General features: G+C 31.7%; 1 protein-coding gene across 1 annotated transcript; it reads left to right on the forward strand.

Moving 5' to 3' along the window:
* Positions 1-910: 910 nt before the first annotated feature.
* On the forward strand, positions 911-21196 carry LOC123658024 (peroxidasin-like). The gene is made up of 16 exons (XM_045593504.1): positions 911-1053; positions 7817-7893; positions 8765-8855; positions 10833-11024; positions 11623-11819; positions 12590-12763; positions 15258-15336; positions 15426-15571; positions 15742-15983; positions 16202-16334; positions 16416-16878; positions 17001-17147; positions 17229-17325; positions 18977-19208; positions 19299-19622; positions 19809-21196. The coding sequence occupies exons 4-16, from the start codon at positions 11008-11010 to the stop codon at positions 21194-21196; spliced, it is 3639 nt and encodes a 1212-aa protein (XP_045449460.1). The 5' UTR covers positions 911-1053; positions 7817-7893; positions 8765-8855; positions 10833-11007.
* The last annotated feature ends 872 nt before the right edge of the window (positions 21197-22068 follow it).

Raw genomic sequence — 22068 nt, forward strand, 5'->3', positions numbered from 1 at the left:
TTGAGGGAGTTTATTACTTCAAGTACATACGAAGTAATTGCGAAAGTGGTTATCGAGACAACAGCTTACATACTGTTAAATTTAAAACAAAGCATATAAGAAGTCGTTATTTTAGATTTAGGCCTAATTATTATTAACTAATAAACGCTATTTGCTTTACTTTTCAGCAAGAGAATAACTGACTATAGGTACATAGTTTTACCATGACATACATGTAAAATTTTTAAGGATTTTTTTTTACCGTTACAGAAATTTTAAACGTCTTCGCGTTTAAACGTTTTGTTACACAATAATATTTATAACTAGCTGTGCCCGCGACTTCGTCAACGTTAAATTAAAAAAAAATTATCGTTCAGTTCATAGTTACAAAATAAATAAATTTCTAAAATAAAAGTAGCCTAAGTTACTCCTTATTACATCAGCTATCTGCCAGTGAAAGCTCATTTAAAATCGGTCTAGCCGTATCGGAGATTAGCCGGAACAAACAGACAGACAGACAAAAATTGTAAAAAAGGTTATTTTAGTATATGTACCGTGTATACATCCATATGCATTTAGTAAAAAGCAGCTATTTTAATATTATAAACAGACACTCCAATTTTATTTATTTGTTTAGATTATTATTAGGCCGTTGGTGCTGTTTGTAGTGCTTTCTGTTCAGTGGGTTGTGGGTTCGATTCCCACCTGAGTCATGTATATTTATCTAAAAAAATAGATATTCTCGTAGCAGTCGGCTGTTACCTATATATATAAAACAAGCATTAAGTTGCTTACCGTAGAAACATACCACTATGTGTGAGTATTACAAGAAAACAAAATATACTTATTATTAAATATAGTTTATTTTTAATAATAGGATAATCGCATTTTATAACCATATAATTAATATGAATGTTTTTTTTTCAGAGCGCTCTTAGTAGCGCTATGCATAGTGTATGCGACATCTCTATCGCCGCTCACAGCACCAGCCGATGATGACTGCGCGCTATACCTCACAGGTCCAGGCCGTTCTTCAGCTTACGACTACAGTTTGAATCTTCTCAAAGGAAACTTGTAAGTACACATTTTTAAACCTAGTGTTAATAAGTTTAAAAATACATCACATAGCACGAGTATGTAAGAGCCTTATGCGTAGGTTCTTTCTAAACTGTATGTTTTTCTAATCATATGGTGTAGTATATATTACTACGAAAAAAATGCAAATATGTTTTGTTACAACAAAACTTATCGCGCAACTTTAACAACCTATTAATTTGCATGTTTATTTATTTTTTATTCATTCATTGTAATAAGATAAAATTGCAAATAATTTATTTTTAGATTACACGAACAGATTACCATAATGACCTACTATGTTCATTTTATTGGTACAAATACTTCTCTTATATATATTTGATTACGTTTCGTTTAACCAAATGTTCTGAACACATCTGTGATCAACCAATGTCGTCAAGTCACAACAAGCGTGGGACATAAGGTTTTATGCACTCTTGCATCATATAAATTATTACAAACTTGACACACTTCCCCAGCATATCTTACTGTTACTTTCTTTGGCTCACTCTGAACTCGTTCACGTATTGTTTGTTTTTATGAATTACCCAAACATCATAATTTTATGTAGGTAAGGAGACATGCAAATTGCAGTAACTAATGTTATCTAAAATAATAATACTACTACAAATAACAAGTGAAAATCAGTGTGTCATCACGAATTACCAGTTATACAAATTTATTTATTTTTAACTGTATAGAGATTAAAGTAAAAGATTTAGTAGATGTGTGAAGTTATAATATAATTAAAACTACAATAATACCTATCTGTATGCTACATGCAAGGAGGGAGTGCTAAAGTAATAAATATAATCAGTGTATCAATATTTAGTTCCGTCTTTAAACGAAAGTAAGAACAACTAGTAATCGGATAAGTTATCATAGGGTCATCGATCCGAATTAAAGTTTCGACCTTTTAGTTATGTAAATTTTGTTGTGCTTTTCTGATCACATGATAATAGCATACTAACAAAACTTAAAACTCGTTTTCTAAATTTATGGAAATTATTTGTTTTAGAAATATGTTAATTATTATTTTTTAATTTATTCACATTTATTGAAATTAAAACTTACAATTTTCTACATGAAACATATATAATAAAACGTAAATCTCATACATGTTGTGTACTTACTTAACAAAACAAAAAAATATGGTAAAGCTTTAGATTAGGTAAAACCGAATTTCGGGACCGTGGGGGGATGGGGGGGGAGAGGGTGGGGAACGCTACCCCTGGTACCACTGTCACACCTCGGAACCCCGTGGTTATGGAGATATCCATGGTTAAAGTTTTGAGGTTAGAAGAAGAATTTCGAAAGTTAGAGGAACGCTTGGCTCCGGCGCTGCGGGAAGTGCAGCCCTTCCGCCCTTGCGTGCGAAAGCACGCTCACTCATGCTCCGTTCCGCAGCGGAGGCTGGTCGCCGAAGGCGACCAGCCTCAGCCGCTCCTCTACGCATTCGTTCGCGCGCATTCGCACGGCGGGCGAGGGCTGCCCTCCCTCCGCGCCTCCGCGGCACAAAAAAAAACACTCTAGGGGTAGGACAGACCAAGACCACGTGGACAGTGGGGTGCTCCGATTCGGTTTTGGGTATTTTCCGAATTTCTAAACCTATATTCTAGCACGCAATGTTACTAATTTTATTAGAATATTATGTCTGACGCGTTATTTTGTTTAAATATGTCGATTTGTCAGTCGTTAAGCGTCAGTTCGTATCGTTTGTTGATCTTGCAATCGAGATCGTTTTTACGTAAATTTGTTCGAAAATAAAATGTGAAAGTTGGTGAATGGAGCATATGAGTGCACTTCCCGCTGCACCGGAGTTAAGGTGGAGTCAGACGCGGAGCTCTAAGGTATTGTAATATCTCTGAATCACGTAAAGTTAACCCCAAAACTTCAAACACGATATCTTCGAAACCACGGGGTTTACGCGAAACGCACACTACGGGGGGGCTAAAAAACCCACCCTCCCCACCACCCTTTACCCTCCCACCCCCATTTCACCCCATAAATTGGAGGCCATTTAACTAACGATGACCAATTCTTCTTCTAACCTCAAAACTTTAACCATCGATATCTCCATAACCATGGGGTTCCGAGGTGTGATAGTGGTACCAGGGGTAGTGTTCCCCACCCTCCCCTCCCCCATCCCCCCACGGTCCCGAAATTCGGTTTTACCTAATCTAGATCTTAGCCAAAAATATATACAGTTACTGGTCATATTTATTATTTCTTTTATTACTTTAAGATAATACTTGTTTCCGCTACGATATATCAGATCATGACGACACATTTATAGCCTGTATCTCTTCTGTGTAATATTTCTTTACAATTATAATAATCATTACAACCGTATCAGTAATTTTTGAAGTTTAAGAACAAATAAACAACTTTTTCATTATTTTAATAGCCCTAGATGACCCGCAGCCTCACGCAGCGTCTTGACATATTGACAACCTCAGATGATATCTTTTTTTAACGATGAAGAAACATTTTTTATAACTTTGTGCAAATGTTTAGTAAGGTCATCTATTTGCGGCTGTTTGATACGAAATTAGTAAACCAAATGTTAATACTAATTCTTTAAATGACCTCTTTTTAATTTTATGAATAAGATAGAAAACTAAAGACGTTATATATCTTGGAACTTTTACGTAACAATATTTTATATTTATTGTAATGTTAAAGAAATACTTATGTATTCGTTAATCGCCTGTTACGTTACTTATGATAAAAGTATATTTTATGTAAGAATGGCTACCGATACTTACTAAGGAAGACCGGTACAGGTTGTTAGGATTCTCACGACGAGTCTTGGTGTTTATCGTAGTCTAGACAGTTACATAATAATATAAACGACGATAGGAATGGTTAAAATCCTTAAAAGTGTCAATAGAATTTATGATACGATGAATTTTTCTGGTGTTAGAATGTTAATATTTATGTTAAGATAACGAAGACGATAATTTAAGTTAAATTGTCTATTGTGTGAAAGTCGTTTTGTTTTCATCCTAACAGTATTAAAAAAACCGGTGGGCGATTTTTATGTGAAAAGTGTAATAGGTGTGGCGGTTATAATAGCTAGAAAGTAGAGAAGGCCAAGTCTAATAATTTTATAAACTTCTTCCATAAATTATGTATGTACAAAAATCACCGTTAAATCCGAGATACCTAATGAGTTTCCGAACGGTATATTCGATTATCGTCGTTGTGAAATACCTGACCACTGACGAGGAATAATGTCGGTCGTGTGGACAAACATCGCGAGAGGGCCGCACCGTTAGATGCACATAAGACATTAACAAGTTATGTGCTATTTATTTATATTTGAACAAAACATTCAGACATTGTCTAAACTTTAGTATTATCCGATCCATCGTGATAGCACATAAAGCAGATGCTTTATACATATACATCTATCTATACATCTACCAACCTAACCGTAATGGACATACATTTCGTTTAAATGTATTGTCTTTTGTATAACTGGTAACTACTACGAATAACTAAGTGCAAAACACAAACATGCATTATATGCGCAAAACATGAATTATATTATCATCTACCGTTAAACTGATCGGCCAATCAAGAAAAAATATTACACGTAGTATTATTTTTAATTAGGTACAAATCCTATACAAATAAATAAACAATTAATTAGATTAATAAAATGCAAAGTTTATGTTAACGAATCAATATGAAAACAAGGTAAATAGCGTTTTATAGAGCCTCAATTACATAATATAATATATTGTACAGTTTAATTTTTGGTAAATTTATGTATTTTTACTGTTACTGTTGTTAATATATTTATTTATACTGTTTATGTATGTATGTATTTGTATGTACCTAGGTATATGAATTATTTGCTCGTATATATAATATTATGATTGTCACGAAGGTAATTTTATTTTTCCTTCCTTTTTGTCTTTTTAACCGACTTCCAAAAAAGGAGGAGGTTCTCAATTTGACTGTATATATATATTTTTTTTTATGTATGTTACATCAGAACTTTTGACCGGGTAAACCGATTTCGACAAATTTTGTGTTAATCGAAAGGTGGTGTGTGCCAATTGGTCCCATTTAAATTTATTTGAGATCTAACAACTACTTTTCGAGTTATATCTAATAATGCGTTTTTACTTGACGCTTTTTTCGTCGACCTACGTTGTATTATACCGCATAACTTTCTACTGAATGTACCGATTTTGATAATTCTTTTTTTGTTGGAAAGGGGATATCTCTAGTTTGGTACCGTGATAAGAAAACTCTCTGGAAAAAGGATCTGATGATGGGATCCCAGAGAAATCGAGGGAAACTCTCGAAAATCCGTAATAACTTTTTACTGGGTGTACCGATTTTGATAATTTTTGATTTGATCGAAAGCTGATGTTTATCATGTGGTCACATATAAATTTTATCGAGATTTGATAACTACTTTTTGAGTAATCTTTGATAACGCGTTGTTACTTGACTATTTTTCCGTCGATCTACGTTGTATTACTCGTCGATGTAATTGAAGTCGGTTTTTTTTTTCGTTTGCGAGCAAACACAATTATTTTCTCTTAATGTGAATTTTACTAATATTCAATTTTGCACACCTATAAACGTCCGCTCTCAGACGTCCTAAGATTGGCTGGTAGAGAATGCCTTTAAAAAAATAATCAATAAAAAAAATCCTAAAATTCTTTAATATATTGTGCAAAAAGTAGTAGTAAATAATAAATAAATTCTTTACATCATTATCGTGTTATTTAGACATCGTTCGCTATGTTAACGTAACGAAACACGCAATGACCTCTCTAATAGTTAAAATTGCTTCCTGTATCTGATATTCTTTAAGATTGAACCGGTCAAGTGATGGGAGCGATGGTATACCGTGTAAGCGAAAGGATTTTTGAAAGTGAGCGTGAATCTGCAAGTCGCTGGTTGCTTAATGTATCGTGCGCGGCTGTCCGCAGACGAACGTTATTGATATGTTCAATTGCGAAATAGGGCAGTAAATTGTAGTGCTTGATTGGAATTTATTATCTGGTAAGTGCAGGGTATACTTCCGAATAATGTATTGTTTTATCTATATAAATAAAAATTAATCGCTGAAATGAACCTAAGTGCGTAACTTCCGAGCGACAGCAAAATAATTAATTATTCTTTTTTCGGGTCGTTATTCGATCAGATATCGAAGGGATTCATGAAAAACTAAAATAAAGAAAAAAACAAGTATACTTCAGACCACACGACTGAAGTAAAACTTTCTGTCTTCACTAACTTATATCTCCCTCTGACCCTCTCACCTTTTCGTAACGCTCTCATCACGCATTTATCAGCTTTCTCCCAAAGTAAAGCGTACAAAAGCTTTAAAAAAGCGTAAACAAGTTTTTTATTTAAAAAAAAAAAAACAATTAGGCGTAATAGTTGCAAAAAAAATAAGGCTTTACGAAATACGCCGGGTCAGCTAGTGTGTAGTTAATAAAAGAATTTAATTTTATTTGCGTCCATCATCGTCACTTCGATGTAAATATTATGATTATAAGAGTAATCTTCTATGTGAAGGCGTTCGCCTGTAATATCCCACTGCTGGGCATAGGCCTCTTTCCCCATGTAGGAGAAGGAACAGCGCTTAATCCACCACGCTCCTCCAAAGAGGGTTGGTGGATATATTCCCTACGAGTAACGATTACTATCAGGTGTACAAGATAACAACCGAGACCTACGGCTTACTGTGCTCTCCGAGGCACGGTGGGGACAAGGACTGCACAAACATCCACACCACGACCAACATCTATATGGCCAATACAAATGTTTGTCATGTGCTGGGATCGAACCCGCAACCGCCAGCTTAACAGCCACAAACCAGTGATGTGACCGTTGCGCCAACGCGTCAATGTAGAGACATTCATTAATTTAATATTTGTTGGTAAAATGCATTATGTGCTTTGACCGAATGACACAGAATTTGAAAAAAAGAAAACATTTATTATAACCAATACAAGTCATTATATTTTTCATATATTTGAAGGTATCCTTATCAATCTTGATATGTTACAAAGGTAGCCTAAACGGTTTGACAAATTATACTATACGAGGTGTCATTAAAGTCTTCATACCAGTATGAGTGACATAACTGCTAACCACTAGACATTCGGATTTTTTTGTATAAAATTAACTCTCTTTCTACATTTTTAACCACATTCGGTTTATATAAATATAGATTCTTAAGCGTGCTAATGTCTAATGTCCATCATAATTAGTATACGAGTAATATTGACAATTATGTAACATATATGTGTGTGTGTATGTGTGTGTATGTATGTGTCTAGCATAATAATTATGTAGGTATTGTGTATTAATTAATAAAATATATTTATGAAATAAGTAAGGCACTAAGTTCTATTTTAGGAGCAAACAACCGTTTGTTAAGTATATACATATATAAGTAGACAATTTAAAATATTTTCACTGAATTTCAAAGTTGAGAATCAAAACTTGTGAATTTCTGAAATCTGACATCTACCCGGATCCCATGTTCAAAAACGATTCGTTTTGTTTACGATCCGTTAATTTTAAAATATCTCATGATCGAAATCTCTTCGTTTTTTGAATATAGAAAGTGGTGGGTATATAATGATTGATGATGTGCGATCGTCGCTGATTCTGAAAATTTGCCCTCCCTTGCCATTATTATATTACACCAATAGTGAAGTAGTATCAAAAGTGAAGTCGCTTTAAATGTGTTTAGTAATTAATTATATATGTCTTGTTTCAGTGCATATGATGGACAACACACTTGCATAACATACGAAGCTATCAATCAAGCGTATCTTGATGCGCGGAACAGAATTCGTAAGTTTTTGAACATTTCATTGCCTATAGAACAATTTGTTTTTTACAAGGCTCTTATGATGCGGCTCTTGGCAAAAGTAGATATATTTATTGACTATACATGTTTCCCATGGTACAGGAGTACATCCTACTGGGGATTGAGTGAAGGCTTTTAAGAGGCGTTCTATTATTTTGTTACATTGTATTAAGCACAAATATTAAAATGAGCTCATTCCACTAAAAAATGATTGCGTTAACTGTAATAAAATTAATATGCATAACTATCTCGATGTATTTTGTAATGGCTATAACAAACAAGCAATAAAATTGTTTCATGGAATAAGATTATTTAGTTATATCTTAAGGGCTGCCAAGGACAAGTTGACAAATTATTATTTCATAACTCACATTTGCTGTAAGTATGCACTTAGCATATTCTCAAGTGCAAATAAATATGCTTAAAAAATAATTAAATTTGGCCTAGTAACATTTAATTTGTACACTTGTTAACATTTATTGTTTGTCCTTAAAAACTGGTCATGATTTAAACTGAATGTTTTAATACCACCTAATTGTGGTACATCTAATATTCGATTTTGTATAACCTATATTTATATTATTAATTTATGAATTAATTAAGTATTTTTCTCATTTAAATTTACGACGATGCGTTGGGTAGTTAGTGTTCACAGCAACTAACTGATACGTTATCCGTCGCGGGTTCGATCCCTGCACGTGACAAATACTTGTAAAAGAGCATAACGATGTTTGTCATGGTTTCGGGATTTGTTATTGTATGGTATGAGTTTCTGAAACCCTGACACAGCAGTTATATCCCACTGGGAGCCGTTGACTTAAATTTATTAATTTACTTATTATTATTATTTAACAGTGGTATCTCAACCGAAGGGCGACTGGCAAGCCGAAGATTTTGCCAGCGTCGGAGAACTTATTCTCGACATTTCAATTACTTTAGCACGAACGTAAGTAAAAAATAATAATTCCTGTTTTCTTTACATTTATAATTTGAAGTTAATAAAATTACGTAGAAAATATAAATTATGTTAAACCACAAAATTTATCAATTCGATTAATGATATATAGGTACCTACATAAATGAAGTACAGGAAGCTCAAACTTACTTTATCTTTAATTTTTAGATACTTAAAAATTATATTAACATACATGTTTAAAATATATTAATAGTATTGGTAAAAAAAAGTCATCATAATAACCCTGATACAAATAGCAATAGTAGAATCTAAATAAATGATACGAAATTGAGTCTTATCACTATAGATTAATTTGACATTTCAGAACCTAAAATAAAAATCTCAACCTTAGCCTTAAATTAGCTTTTGCTCTGAATATATCCTGTTCAAATTGTTTAAACTCAATGATTAATAGGAAATTTGACCATAATGTTTGTCAATCTCTATTCTTATTCTTTATTTTGATTGAGATATTTCACGGCCATGAAATAATCACGACACGGAAAAGATCAATATATCTTGTCTTTACTAATTAGTGCACGTTAATCTAATTATATAACAAAGAGCTTCCTTAATACTACTTATCAAATTTTAAGCATACATATTTTATTGTCTCGCCTGTATCTCGTATATTTTTCTCTATTGTAAGAACTACCTTTTGTTTGTTTATATCTTCGTTTCGTTTTAATATCTTTTGAAATTAGCATCGTTAATCAAAAACAAAAACCAAGTCTCAAACAAATATAATCATTTTAGTAATATTATATATATACATATACACTTGTTTAAATATAAAACAAAAGTAAATTAAAGTTAAAACCTTTCTATAAACTTAAAGGATTTCTTTTAAATTATAGAGACCTTTAACGACCAAGGCCTCGTCATTATATTGAGCAGTAGTAGTTAAGAAAAATATGACACAATAGTTACTGGGCACGGTATAATAGAGGTAACTAAAGTTATCGGCATGTGTCATTTGGAAGGTCATGCGCATAGGCGAAATGATCAGTGAAATGATTGACATATCTGGGTCTCAAATTTTGATATTAAAGGATCATGATTTTAAAGTGTAACCTGTTTTACAGGTTCTTCGTGATATAGGATTTAGAAAATATTAAGGATACAATGCTATTGTGTAACCCATATACAAAAAAAATAGTTTTAAATGTTAATTGTAATAATAATAGTTAATGTTTAATAGTTTTAAAATTAAAAAAAAAAAAACTATTAAGTAAATGTGGTTTACTTTAATACCAATTATACCATCGCAATTACGCGGCAATAAAATCACTGATCTGTAGATCTTGAACTACATTTCCTTTTGTCTTCGACCTTCATAATTAAAATCAATTAGGCCCCATTCACACCTATAAGTAAGAACGCACACACAACAACGAATTACATTCCTTTCCGGTTTCATAATTCATTCTAATCCAATGATTTGTTAACTCCCATTTCTTCCTTTATAGATAAGGTTATAATTTGTGGAAATAAATATCAAATTAAACATGTAGCTTTGGTCACGTGAAACCCTTTAACGCCCACCTACGCACTCAAGTTATATTTAACGTATAGATTTATTACCGTTAAGTAATAATTAGTGGTTACGGTAGTAATTATTTGCTCAATGCACTTATAAGTCAGATAGTAAGCCTTGACATTTCTTTTAATATTTCAAGTAAATTGTGATGCATTGAGATTACTGTATCACCTTCAATGCTGCCAGTTTCTGGCATTCATTAATTTTTAATTTCGGTACAACGGTATGGATGTATGTGCGCAGATTACGATTTAATTAGAAAAATTCCATTTAAAATTTAAAATATTGATTAAATATTGATTGAAATATTGATATTATCTACGTATAATAAAGCAGAAAATCGAGGTATTTTCTGCCTTGCCAAGTACGTAGATAATATCTTTAAATACATTTTTTTATCTTCTCTTACCGAAAGTCTTTTGTTTTAGATATGGCTTAACTTACGAAGAAATCGAAAAGGGCTTGCCATTGATCGATACTTCTCGGACGTTGATCCGTGAAGTGTGCCCGCCTGTTTTCTCGCATGTCGAGTGCCGCGCTGGAAAATACCGCCGACTGGACGGCCTATGTAATAACTTGAGACATCCTACATGGGGAGCTACAATGGCGCCTTTCCAAAGGTAGTTTTATGAATTTTTTTGTTTACTTTACTTATCCATGTTTTTCATACATGGCACATATTTTTTTTAATCAGACTTAAAAAGGAATATTAACAGACAAACATAAAGAATTATTCATAGAACAGTTTTCTTAGATACAAATATTTCTGGACTTTTTGTGACAGCAGTGAACCCGAATATCACTATCAAATTCTTGCCTGCAACAAATTATCAGGCGGTAATTTCTGTGAAGCTATTGAGGACATGATATTAAAACAATCCATCAAATGCGTTACGACAATTGATTACTAGTTTCTTTAAATAATCATACGCAAAATAATATGCAATAAGCATAGAATTGTAAATTACCTATTGAAAATACACAAAACAATAAAATATGAACTTCGTGTCAATTGTTAAAAATTGTGTATATTTGTAAATTTGTAACTATTTACTATATTATCTAATTCTTCTTTCTGACTATTATACACATGTAGGTAGTATTTGTCTTCATAAAGTTGACAATCACCACAGTAATATAATTAAAAAGTAAAGCACTATTCCTTGTAAATTAAAAACGTTTATTTTCTTTATGTGATAGATATGTTTTACATTTTAGATTAATTGGTCCACTTTTCGCCGATGGCATCAATGCGCCTCGTATTTCACATACAGGACGCGATTTACCATTGTCCCGTGTGGTTTCCCGGACCATGCACCCTGATGAAGGATTTCACGACCACGCTGGTACTGTTATGGTGATTGCATGGGGTCAATTCATGGACCACGATTACACACTTACAGGAACCCCTCTTGGTATGTTTTTATTGGTAATTAGTTTTTTAATTAATTTTAGTTTAAGTGTTACAGTTTTTACTTCGTCCCAAATACAGACCAGTAAATACTTTTAAACAAAAACAAAAAGTCTTGCAAATTCTTTAGGTTTTCATAATTTCGACTGGCTAAATTTCGAACGTTCTCCAACAGAAACTGTCTTACATTTATGCCATTTTTAAATAAGGCAAAATGATTGTCAGATTTTAATTATGAGAACGTTTCATACTTTGATAACGAGATCTGGTAATGCTCCGCGAGCATAATAGCTATTTATTACTTGGTTACCTGCAAGTGATGACATTTTAGGCAAATTTACTGTCATAAATCGTAAGAATGCCCGTTAAATCCGTAGTAAGCCTAATTATATTTGTAATCAAGTTATAACTTTATATAGGTATCAAGTAAAACCGTGGAATTTGTCTATTTGATATAAACTATAAAACATCTTGAACCCTCGAAGTTATATTTGTGTTGACATATCTACCTTTTTGTTGACTTCCAAAAGTCCTGCAGTCTAGGTAAGTTCTGCATAATGTTTTGCTTTCTAGTGTTCTAATATCAGTAGGTCTAACGGTTTCGAATATTGTAAAATAGAAACAAACAAATCTTTCACCTTTGTAATATTAGTATTGACATCTCAATAACTGAAAAAAGAATCCGCGATTTTACGCGATTTGAACTGTAAACTCGTTTAGTACCTGTATGAATATTAAACATAGCTTCCGATAATATCGGTATATTTTACACAGATCCCGTCCATCGTAACGACCCCGAAGAATGCTGCAAGCGTCCTCAGCATCTCAAGCATCCGTACTGTAACGAGATCCGAGTCCCCGACGACGACTACTTCTACCGCCTGTTCGGCGTCAAGTGCATCGATTTCGTTAGAGGTTTCCCCTCGCCGAGACCAGGCTGTCGTCTGGGTAAGAATCTTAAAATTCGTAATGTGTCTTTTTACTGGTTAAAGTGTTTATAAAAAATTTTTATCTTAAATCTCCACATATTATTACTATTAATTTTAAATAAAAAATAGTATTTCGTTTATCTGAGTATTTTTAGGAAAAAATCTTTATGAGATCTTTAGTACACCCGAGTTTCAAAATTACATATCAAATATAAATTATTAAGATTATCGAAATAATTTCTACATTTTACTACTTTTTTCATGAATAACACTCTAAGCCCCCATATACACATCCTTAAAACATTATATAAGTACGACTCGAGATAGGGTAGATGAATATCTATTAGATACTCTTTTATAGACTAAATTCTGCTGTGATGAATTTTTAAACTGAAAAGTATAAAATTAAGATAAATAAGAAGTGGTTAATTTAAAATACATGTGTATAGATTATTAAATCTCGAATATTTAAAAACTTATACTACTTTTTGTATTTAAACATTGGCGCTTTTGTTTCGCAAATATAAAATTAATGCGTATATTCGCATATTTTAGGCAAACCCTATTTCATAACTTCGCTAACGACCGCAAACGACAATCGATCACCTGTGGTATCTTGCGTTACATTCTGACCAGGTTCTCACTGCCGACACATGACACTCTATTGTTCAGTTACACCAATTACTAACACCTTCAGCGTAGTTAAATGATAGTCAACAACTCTGAAAATTACCTGTCACAAGCAAAGCTATTGTTAACTCCTACTATATTTATCATACCTACCAATTATGATAAATGTGTTTATTTTGTGTTTCGAAACAAATACAAATCGACGTTTATAATAAAACCGTATCGTGTAATAGCTCTATTGCAAAAGATGTTGATTTGTACAGACTGTAAAATTTAAGAATATTAAGTAGCATAAATAATAAAACAGATAGGCATATCTAACAAATAAAAGTTGAATGTGTTTAATAGGTAGAGACAGTTATGGTGTTAAGATGCGTGAGCTAATGTCAAGTTTTTTTTAACATTCTATTGGTGCATTGTCGTGTTCATTACAGTGTTGTTCCGTTCACCAACTTATACAAGTTAACGTTTACTATTTGACCGGTTTTTGACCTGGGCATCTGCCGAGTGAGAGGCGAAAGTAGTTCGTTACGTGTGTACCCTTGCATAATGTAGTGCAAAAATTTTACCGGCAAATATCATACGTAAACAAGTGTTATATCGGACCTCTCTCTTTTATCTGTACAATAGACGGGTTATTAAAAAGTAAAGTATTGTTGCTCTTGTTTAGTAAAGGTAAATTACATCTGCAGGTTACTTGCGTATAACAAATGGTCTATTCGAGGAAAACCCGCAAATTATAAGATAAGATTACAACGTAATCTTGATCGTATCGTTTTAACATATATTTTGTAGCAGATTTTGTTACTGATTCTTAATAGAGTATATTAACATAAAAAAAAATACCAAAGATATAGGAGCAATATATGTACGATATGGAGGAATCTTATTCAAGGAACTCTTTTTAGTTTTGAATATCTAATGATCCAACATGACTTGAATAAAGATTTGGAAACAAAGTGGTTATATTCAGGCTGTTACAAAACCTTTAATATTTCCAAATAATATCTCGCAAATATTTTATCAAATTATCAAGATGCATATCGAAATCAGGGACACGATCTCGACAGAAATTTGTTACGAAAGCTTTTATAAAGATTCTCTACAATAGATAATAATCAATACAAATAAATAAAATTAAAGTGTCTGTTTTTAATATTACAAAAGCCGCTTTTTACTAAATGCATATGGATATATGCACGGTACATATACTAAAATAACATTTTTTACAATTTTTGTCTGTCTGCCTGTTTGTTCCGGCTAATCTCTGAAACGGCTAGACCAATTTTAAATGGGATTTCACTGGTAGATAGCTGATGTAATAAGGAGTAACTTAGGCTACTTTTATTTAAGGTTTTTTTTTTATTTTGTAACTACAAAATGAACTACAGGTATATATTTTTTAATTCCACGCGGACGAAGTCGCGGGTACAGCTAGTCTATAAATATTATTTGTACAGCAATCACTTCTTAAAAACAATCGTAGTTTTTTGAATAAGCGTAACCATTACAATCAAGCTTTGGGAAATCGTGTTGCTTTTAAATATTTTAAAATAAAAATTTAAGCAACAACTATTATAAAAACTGTTTTCAAATCGTCTTAATATAACAATGGACAATAAAGTTATTGTTGTTTCCGCAACTTGGAAAGAAGTTTTTTATATGAATGAATAAAACTTATGAAAAATTACATTCAACATCCCCAACCAAAAAATCATGCCCGAGAACATCCTATAAATAAAATAAAATTATAGAAATAAGTAGAGATTGGCTTACATCGATTCATACCTATGTATATACATACATTTAAAAAAATAAATGTACGTATCTGAAGCTACGAACATTGTAGACATACCTATTCAATTTATAATTTTACATTTTAGGTTCACGAGTTCCTTTTAACACTTTAACTGGAGCCATTGATGGAAATACTGTGTACGGTGTCACTGAGAAATTCTCGAGGTAAAACTAATACATATATAAATATATATCTAATTTAAAAAAGACAATAAAAATAGATTCAAGTATATACTTTTTTATTTATCTTTCAGAAAACTACGTACTGGTTATGGAGGGCTCCTTCGTATGAATCCCGTTTTTAAAGAATACGGACTGAAAGATCTTCTACCACTCAAACTTGATATACCCGACGAAGGTTGCACAAGGCCTAATAAAAATATGTACTGCTTTGAAGCCGGTACGTCTAAAATACCCTTATTACTTATGAGCATTAGTTTGTTTTATATAAGATGCCAATAATTAAATAAGTCAAATACTTTGAAACTGCTGCGTATTTTGTAAACCTTCTATTAGTCACATAAAGACCTTATTTACTAAGTTTGCCAAATTAATCAATTAATGTTTTAGGTGAAATTCGTGTAAACGAACAGCTGGTACTGACAGTGATGCACACTTTAATGGCCAGAGAACACAACCGAGTAGCAGAAGGTCTTGCAGCCGTCAACCCACATTGGGACGACGAGACATTATTCCAGGAAGCTAGGAGAATCAACATCGCTGAAATTCAACACATAACGTATAATGAATTTTTACCCATTCTACTTGGAAAAGATGTAATGGAAAAATTCGGTTTAGTGCTTGAAAAAGAGGTATGAGACGTCATTACTCTATTAGGATTGAAATAATTTATTTGGAAACTTAATTAAATATCTACCAGAAATAAACTTGAAGCCTAGCTCTAGAATTATAACGTTATAAAAGGTGATTTTTGGGAAAAATGATGGTGGGATAGTGAAAATATTTTAATATAACCTTAGGGGGTTGGATTTTCGTACTGTGTAAGTTTATATCAACGTAAAATTTGCAGGGTTACTGGGATGGATATGATCCTGAAGTAAATCCAGATGTTATAGATTCTTTTGCTGCGGCCGCTTATCGTTTCGGACATTCTCTGTTACCTACTGCTGTTGAAAGATGGTCCAAAGCTCATAAATTTATAGGTAAGCTACTAAGATTCTACGCTTTTATCGTAAATGAAATGATAACAAATGTTATAATAAATTAAATTTGCTTACTTACAGCGTCGAAGAGATTGTCGGATCTAATCCGCAGACCGTATGACTTATACAGAGCTGGTGTTCTTGATGAATATGTTATGGGATTAATGAATCAAGTTGCTCAAGCTATGGACGACTCAATCACACAGGAAGTTACAAACCATCTCTTCAAGAAAGTCGGAGCCCGTTTTGGAATGGATTTAGTATCATTTAACATGCAAAGAGGTCGTGAATTCGGGCTACCTGGCTATATGGAATTCAGAAAGTTCTGCGGTTTATCCGGAGCAAACTCTTTCCAAGACTTATTTGGTTCCATGCCCAACGAAACTATCCATAAATACGAGTCGATCTTTGAACACCCTATCGATGTTGATTTATGGTCAGGCGGTGTTTCAGAAAGACCTCTTCCTGGTTCAATGTTAGGACCCACTTTCGCTTGTATCATAGCTACTCAGTTCTCTTATTCGAGGCGAGGTGATAGATTTTGGTGAGTTACTGGCAATTACTTTATTTTGTTTTTGCCAAAAATCGTTTACACGATCCATATAAGGACTTAACATATTTTTTTTTGCAGAACTTATAATTTTTATTTACTATTTTCTTTTTTAGGTTCGAATTGCCAAACCAACCTTCTTCCTTTACGCCTGAACAAATGGTCGAAATTAGAAAATCACGCCTTGCACGTGTAATATGTGATAATACTGATATTATTGATACAGTACAACTATACCCCATGGTGTTGCCCGATCATGAACTGTAGGTTTTATTTGCTACTCTTTTAAAATAAAAAACAAAGTTATATATAATAAGGTTTTTATTTCTTAAATTTGTTTCCAGAAATCCACGAGTACCGTGTAGAAGTGGTATTATACCGTCGATGGATTTCAGTAAGTGGGCTGATCCTGTGCCTTTCTTAGGAGGCGCTAAACAATACGTAAGTAGTTTCTCATACAATCCGTTCCACGGTAAGAAGTAGTAAGCACATGCACCAAGCTCACGACAGAATAGATAATAATTTTAAAATGAAATTAAAAACCGGCTTCCAATAATTTTATTATCTTTATTCTATGTATATTAGACCTATAGAATATTAGAAGCGTAAACATTTCTGCGTACAGTTTATGAACAAATCTAAATAATTCATATATTTCTTGGTTTCGTACAATTTCAACTATTATGTCTCGATAAAAACAAAATCTTAGTTACTAATTTGGTCACTTATCTTAATTAAAAATTTTATAAGTGGACTTTAATCGACTTTAACTTATTTGAAGTCGGTTTAAAACTATACCCAAATTGCAGTCAAAAAAGGAAATTTATATTGAAAAATACTCTTAAACTTGCCTTTTTGTATATATTGTAAGTTAGTACTCAATTAATTTATAGTCCCTTCACCTGTAATTGTTTTTTGTTTATTCGATTTTATTATTTGTAAGCTACATAATACTCATATTTAGATTAAAGCTTAGAATCTGGTTTAAGTAAAATTTATCTCGCATGTAAAACACATAATTTGTAAATTTTACTAAAACCCGATTCTAACACAGTCAATAGGTTATAATAAACTGGGCAAACAATAAATATTCAATGTAAATTATTTCTATTAAGAATATCTTGTAAGTAACTATTTCGTACGAAAATTTTATCATGGACCTAAAGTAATAAACATGTTTTCTAACTTTATACACACACATATTGGATGACTTAGTAAATATCTAAATCAATTCAATTATTTTGATCGTCGTCGTTCTTTATTTAATAATAGTTAATAGTTTTAGAAATTTACGCGTACAAAGTAAACTATGTTGAGCCCCTTTTCATTTCAAAGTTGAACAATATTTTCATTTCACCCATGATGAGATTTAGTACTTTTAACAATAATAAAATGTTCACACTAATAACATCATTTAAAATGCATGTTTATAGAAAAAGTATTATATTTTTAAATAGTCTAAAAAGGTATAGAAAAGGTAGACGGCTTTGGTAGTTTTAGGCACGATTGCCATATTTTATTAAGAACGAGACAAAGATTTTATACTAAATCTTTGGATGGTTTATTTTATTTAGTATTTAGTTAGAAATACACCCTTGTACATAATTTGTTTTGTAGCGTATCAAGTCAATACATGAAAAAGTCGTATAGTAAGTAGATTTTCTTCTAGTTTGCATCTTTTTTAAGTATTTAGTTTCAACAATATAATATTAATGTATTCAGGATGGTTCTATAAAAAAGTTTGTATGATTTTGATTAAAAAGTGCTTACTATTGTTGAGTTTCTAATACAAGTGTATAAATAAAAGAGTTTAAACTTTCATACGAACTTTAATTTTCGTTTACTCATAGCTATTATTTATTTTATATTTAGAGTAGAAATTAGTTATAGTTATTGCATGGTATTACATGTTACGCTGTAAATAAAAGTAAGTGAATAAAATATATTTGTCTTTTATTTATAACTACACATATCCTCATTCAGTACCTAATCTTTAGATGAGCACAGTTATTTTCATGTCACAGTAGTTCAGTATTTTAGACGATATAACATCGCAAAATACAGTGTCTAAGTAAGTATTGATTTTTCCCAGGTAACAGATGCTTACATATATAACATCACAAAAGACCACGAAAATACTACTAAAGATGATGTTAATGCGCAAAAAAGTACTACAAATAAATCTGAACAAAGTAATAATACAGATTTCAATATAGCTTTACATCAATTAAACGTAGTAACTGAAAATTATAAGGGAAATGTTCTTCAGGAAACTGTCAATGGAACAGATTGCCTAAGTGAGACCAATATTTGTAATGATGCAAGTATTACTAATGAAATACCTAATAAAATTGAAAATGCTGACACTTTATTGAAATATGTATACAAAAAAGGTGAAAATGCATTAATTTCAGAGAAAACAAAAGGTCATATTAAAAATAGTTTAAAAAGAAAGAAGAGGAACGCTGTAAATGAAAACACAAAACTTGCTCCTTTATTATATAATTCAAACATAAAACACGTAAATGAAAAAAGAGAAGAAGAGCTTGATTTATCACTACGCACTCCAGGTGGATTTATAAAAAGAGACAACTTGGCAGATTTTAATATCGAAACAGTACATGAAAATACACATCAGCCTAGTAGTTCGACATTAGAAGATAGTGACAAATACAATAAAAATGGCGTAAATAGTCATTTACTAGAACACAGAAAAATTGTGGGAGACAGTGATGAAAGTAATGAACAAAATTATAAAGAAGACAGATATCGAAATATTGATAAAAAAGAACGTGTAATTCCAAATAATGACTATTCGGCAAACATCAAGGATAAAATTGAACAAAAACAATATAATAAAGAAAGTGAAGAAAACAATTATTACAGAAATGAAAAAAATAAAAATCGTTTTACTAAACATAAAGATTCAAGTGAGAATACTGATGATAAATTTACTCGAAGACAAGAATTAAAAGAAAACGATGTGAGTGGTGAGCAATATTTGAGAAAGCAATCGAGTCTTTCTCATGGAAGAAATGAAAATTTGAATATTGAGAATAATCACAGTGGCGAAGAAAAAGACCAATATACAAAGAAAGACAAAGATACATCTACTGAAGAATTTCATCAAACTGAGCCTAAATCAAGTGAGGAATCAATTGAAAATGACAGTGTTGAAATAAAACAACAATATTCACAAAACAAGAACAAACTTAATGGTCATGCGGCAAGTGACAATTTCAACAACTCCGGTGCTATTCAAGATGTTGATTTAGGTAATTTTAGTTACGAAAGCATTGATGTTAATGATAAAGGACAAGTTATAGCAGCTAAAGATTCACACGACAATTATTATAATGATTCAGACGTAAAAAGTAACGACAAAAATAAAACTTTTTCGAGAATAACAAATGAACATCGAGAAAACACACATGAAAATATTAATGAATCGAATGAAAATTCTGCTGAAAATGAAAAACATATTAATATCAATGACGGTGAAGTAAAGCCAGTAATAGAACTTAATAACGAAGATAGTGATGAAGAAAGTGACGAAAACTCTAAGGAAGCTCTTAACGCAAATTTAAGAGAGAACGTAGACATAAATACTAATGCTGAATCAAATTCACAAGAAATTGAATCTCATGACGATAAAACTAATGTTAAACAGCAGTTTGAACGGATACCTCCGAATTATGTACACAAAGATACGAAATCAAATGAAAATGAAGAATCTGATGGTACACTAGACACAATTTCTCCTAAAAGTGATAATTTTGATGAACATTTAAATATTAAATTTAGTGACATAACTATCAAATTACCAGAAATAAAATTACCGGATGACGTTTTACTTTACGCGAAAGAAGAACCTGATTATGAAAATGAAAAGGACAAAAAGGAAAATAGGTATTTTCATTATGAAGACAGTGACGAAGATTCGGAAGAACATTCAGAAAAACCAAATAGTGAGAAAAATAAAAATGATGATCAAGATGAGTTTTATACACCATACTTTTATGGATCTAATGAAGAGTTGCAAAATCAACACCATAAAAATACCTATGATGAAGCTAACACCGACAGCGAAGACTTGTACGAAAAATTCGTGCGTGAACGTTTTGGCAAGGTAAAATTGTCAAAAAAGAAGTCTAAAAAATTACAAGAAATAGATAAACCTACTAATCCAAAATTATTCGAAAAGATTCAAAAAATGCTAAAAAAGGCTAATGATTTACAAGAAGAAGCTGAAAAAAGTGGTGATCCAAAATCTGGCTATTTATGGACTTTAGAATATGGTGAAAATTTGTAGAAAATCTTTTTGTAATTATTAGGGTAGTATAATAATTGTTTTTCGATAACAAATACGAATAAGCAAAGATATAAATTTGTAACTAGAAACTTGTCTATAAAAATTCATCTTTTTAGTTATAGCTACTTGTTAATTAATAATAATAACAAATTATTTATTGGAGCAAATTAATACATTACAATTTCTTAACCCGCCAAACTGCGTGGCAGTTTACCGGCGGAAAATTTATATATAATTTGATTGGCAGAGGACTCCGACATTTGTTCGGTTTCCAACGATTAACATACTTCACTTAAAATCAGAAGCCAATAAGACAGCCAAATTTAATTTTTGCGACACTAGTTTTATTAAGAATACTTCATACCATATATATTTTTTAATTTTGCAACAAAAGCTCCTGGGGGGATTGGGTCGGCAACGCGCTTGCGATGCTTCTGGTGTTGCAGGTGTCTATAAGCTACGGTAATCGCTTACCATCGGGTGAGTGTACGCTTGTTTGCCGACCTAGTGACATAAAAAAAAAAAAAACAAAAATATCGCGTCCATTAATTGAAATAAAATAAAGTCTATATTTTAAATTGAACAAAGCTACTTATCTGTACAAAATGTCATTAAAATCGATGTCATAAAATCGAAAGTAGTTTCGGAGATTAACCGGAAAAACATCGTGACATGATATTTTCATATAAATAGACTTATACAACGTTAGAAAGATATTAAGTTATATCTGTTGTAGTGTTAAATTGTGCAACAAAATAAACTTTTTGACCGATTATATTTTCTAGTTTTATTTATCTAATAAATAATTAAAACTTAACTAGGTTCATTAATTGCTTCATTTATATTTGTATAGTATGAAAAGACAGAAATGA

Source organism: Melitaea cinxia, chromosome 11 (genome assembly GCF_905220565.1).
Source record: "Melitaea cinxia chromosome 11, ilMelCinx1.1, whole genome shotgun sequence".
NCBI classification, from domain to species: Eukaryota; Metazoa; Arthropoda; class Insecta; order Lepidoptera; family Nymphalidae; genus Melitaea; species Melitaea cinxia.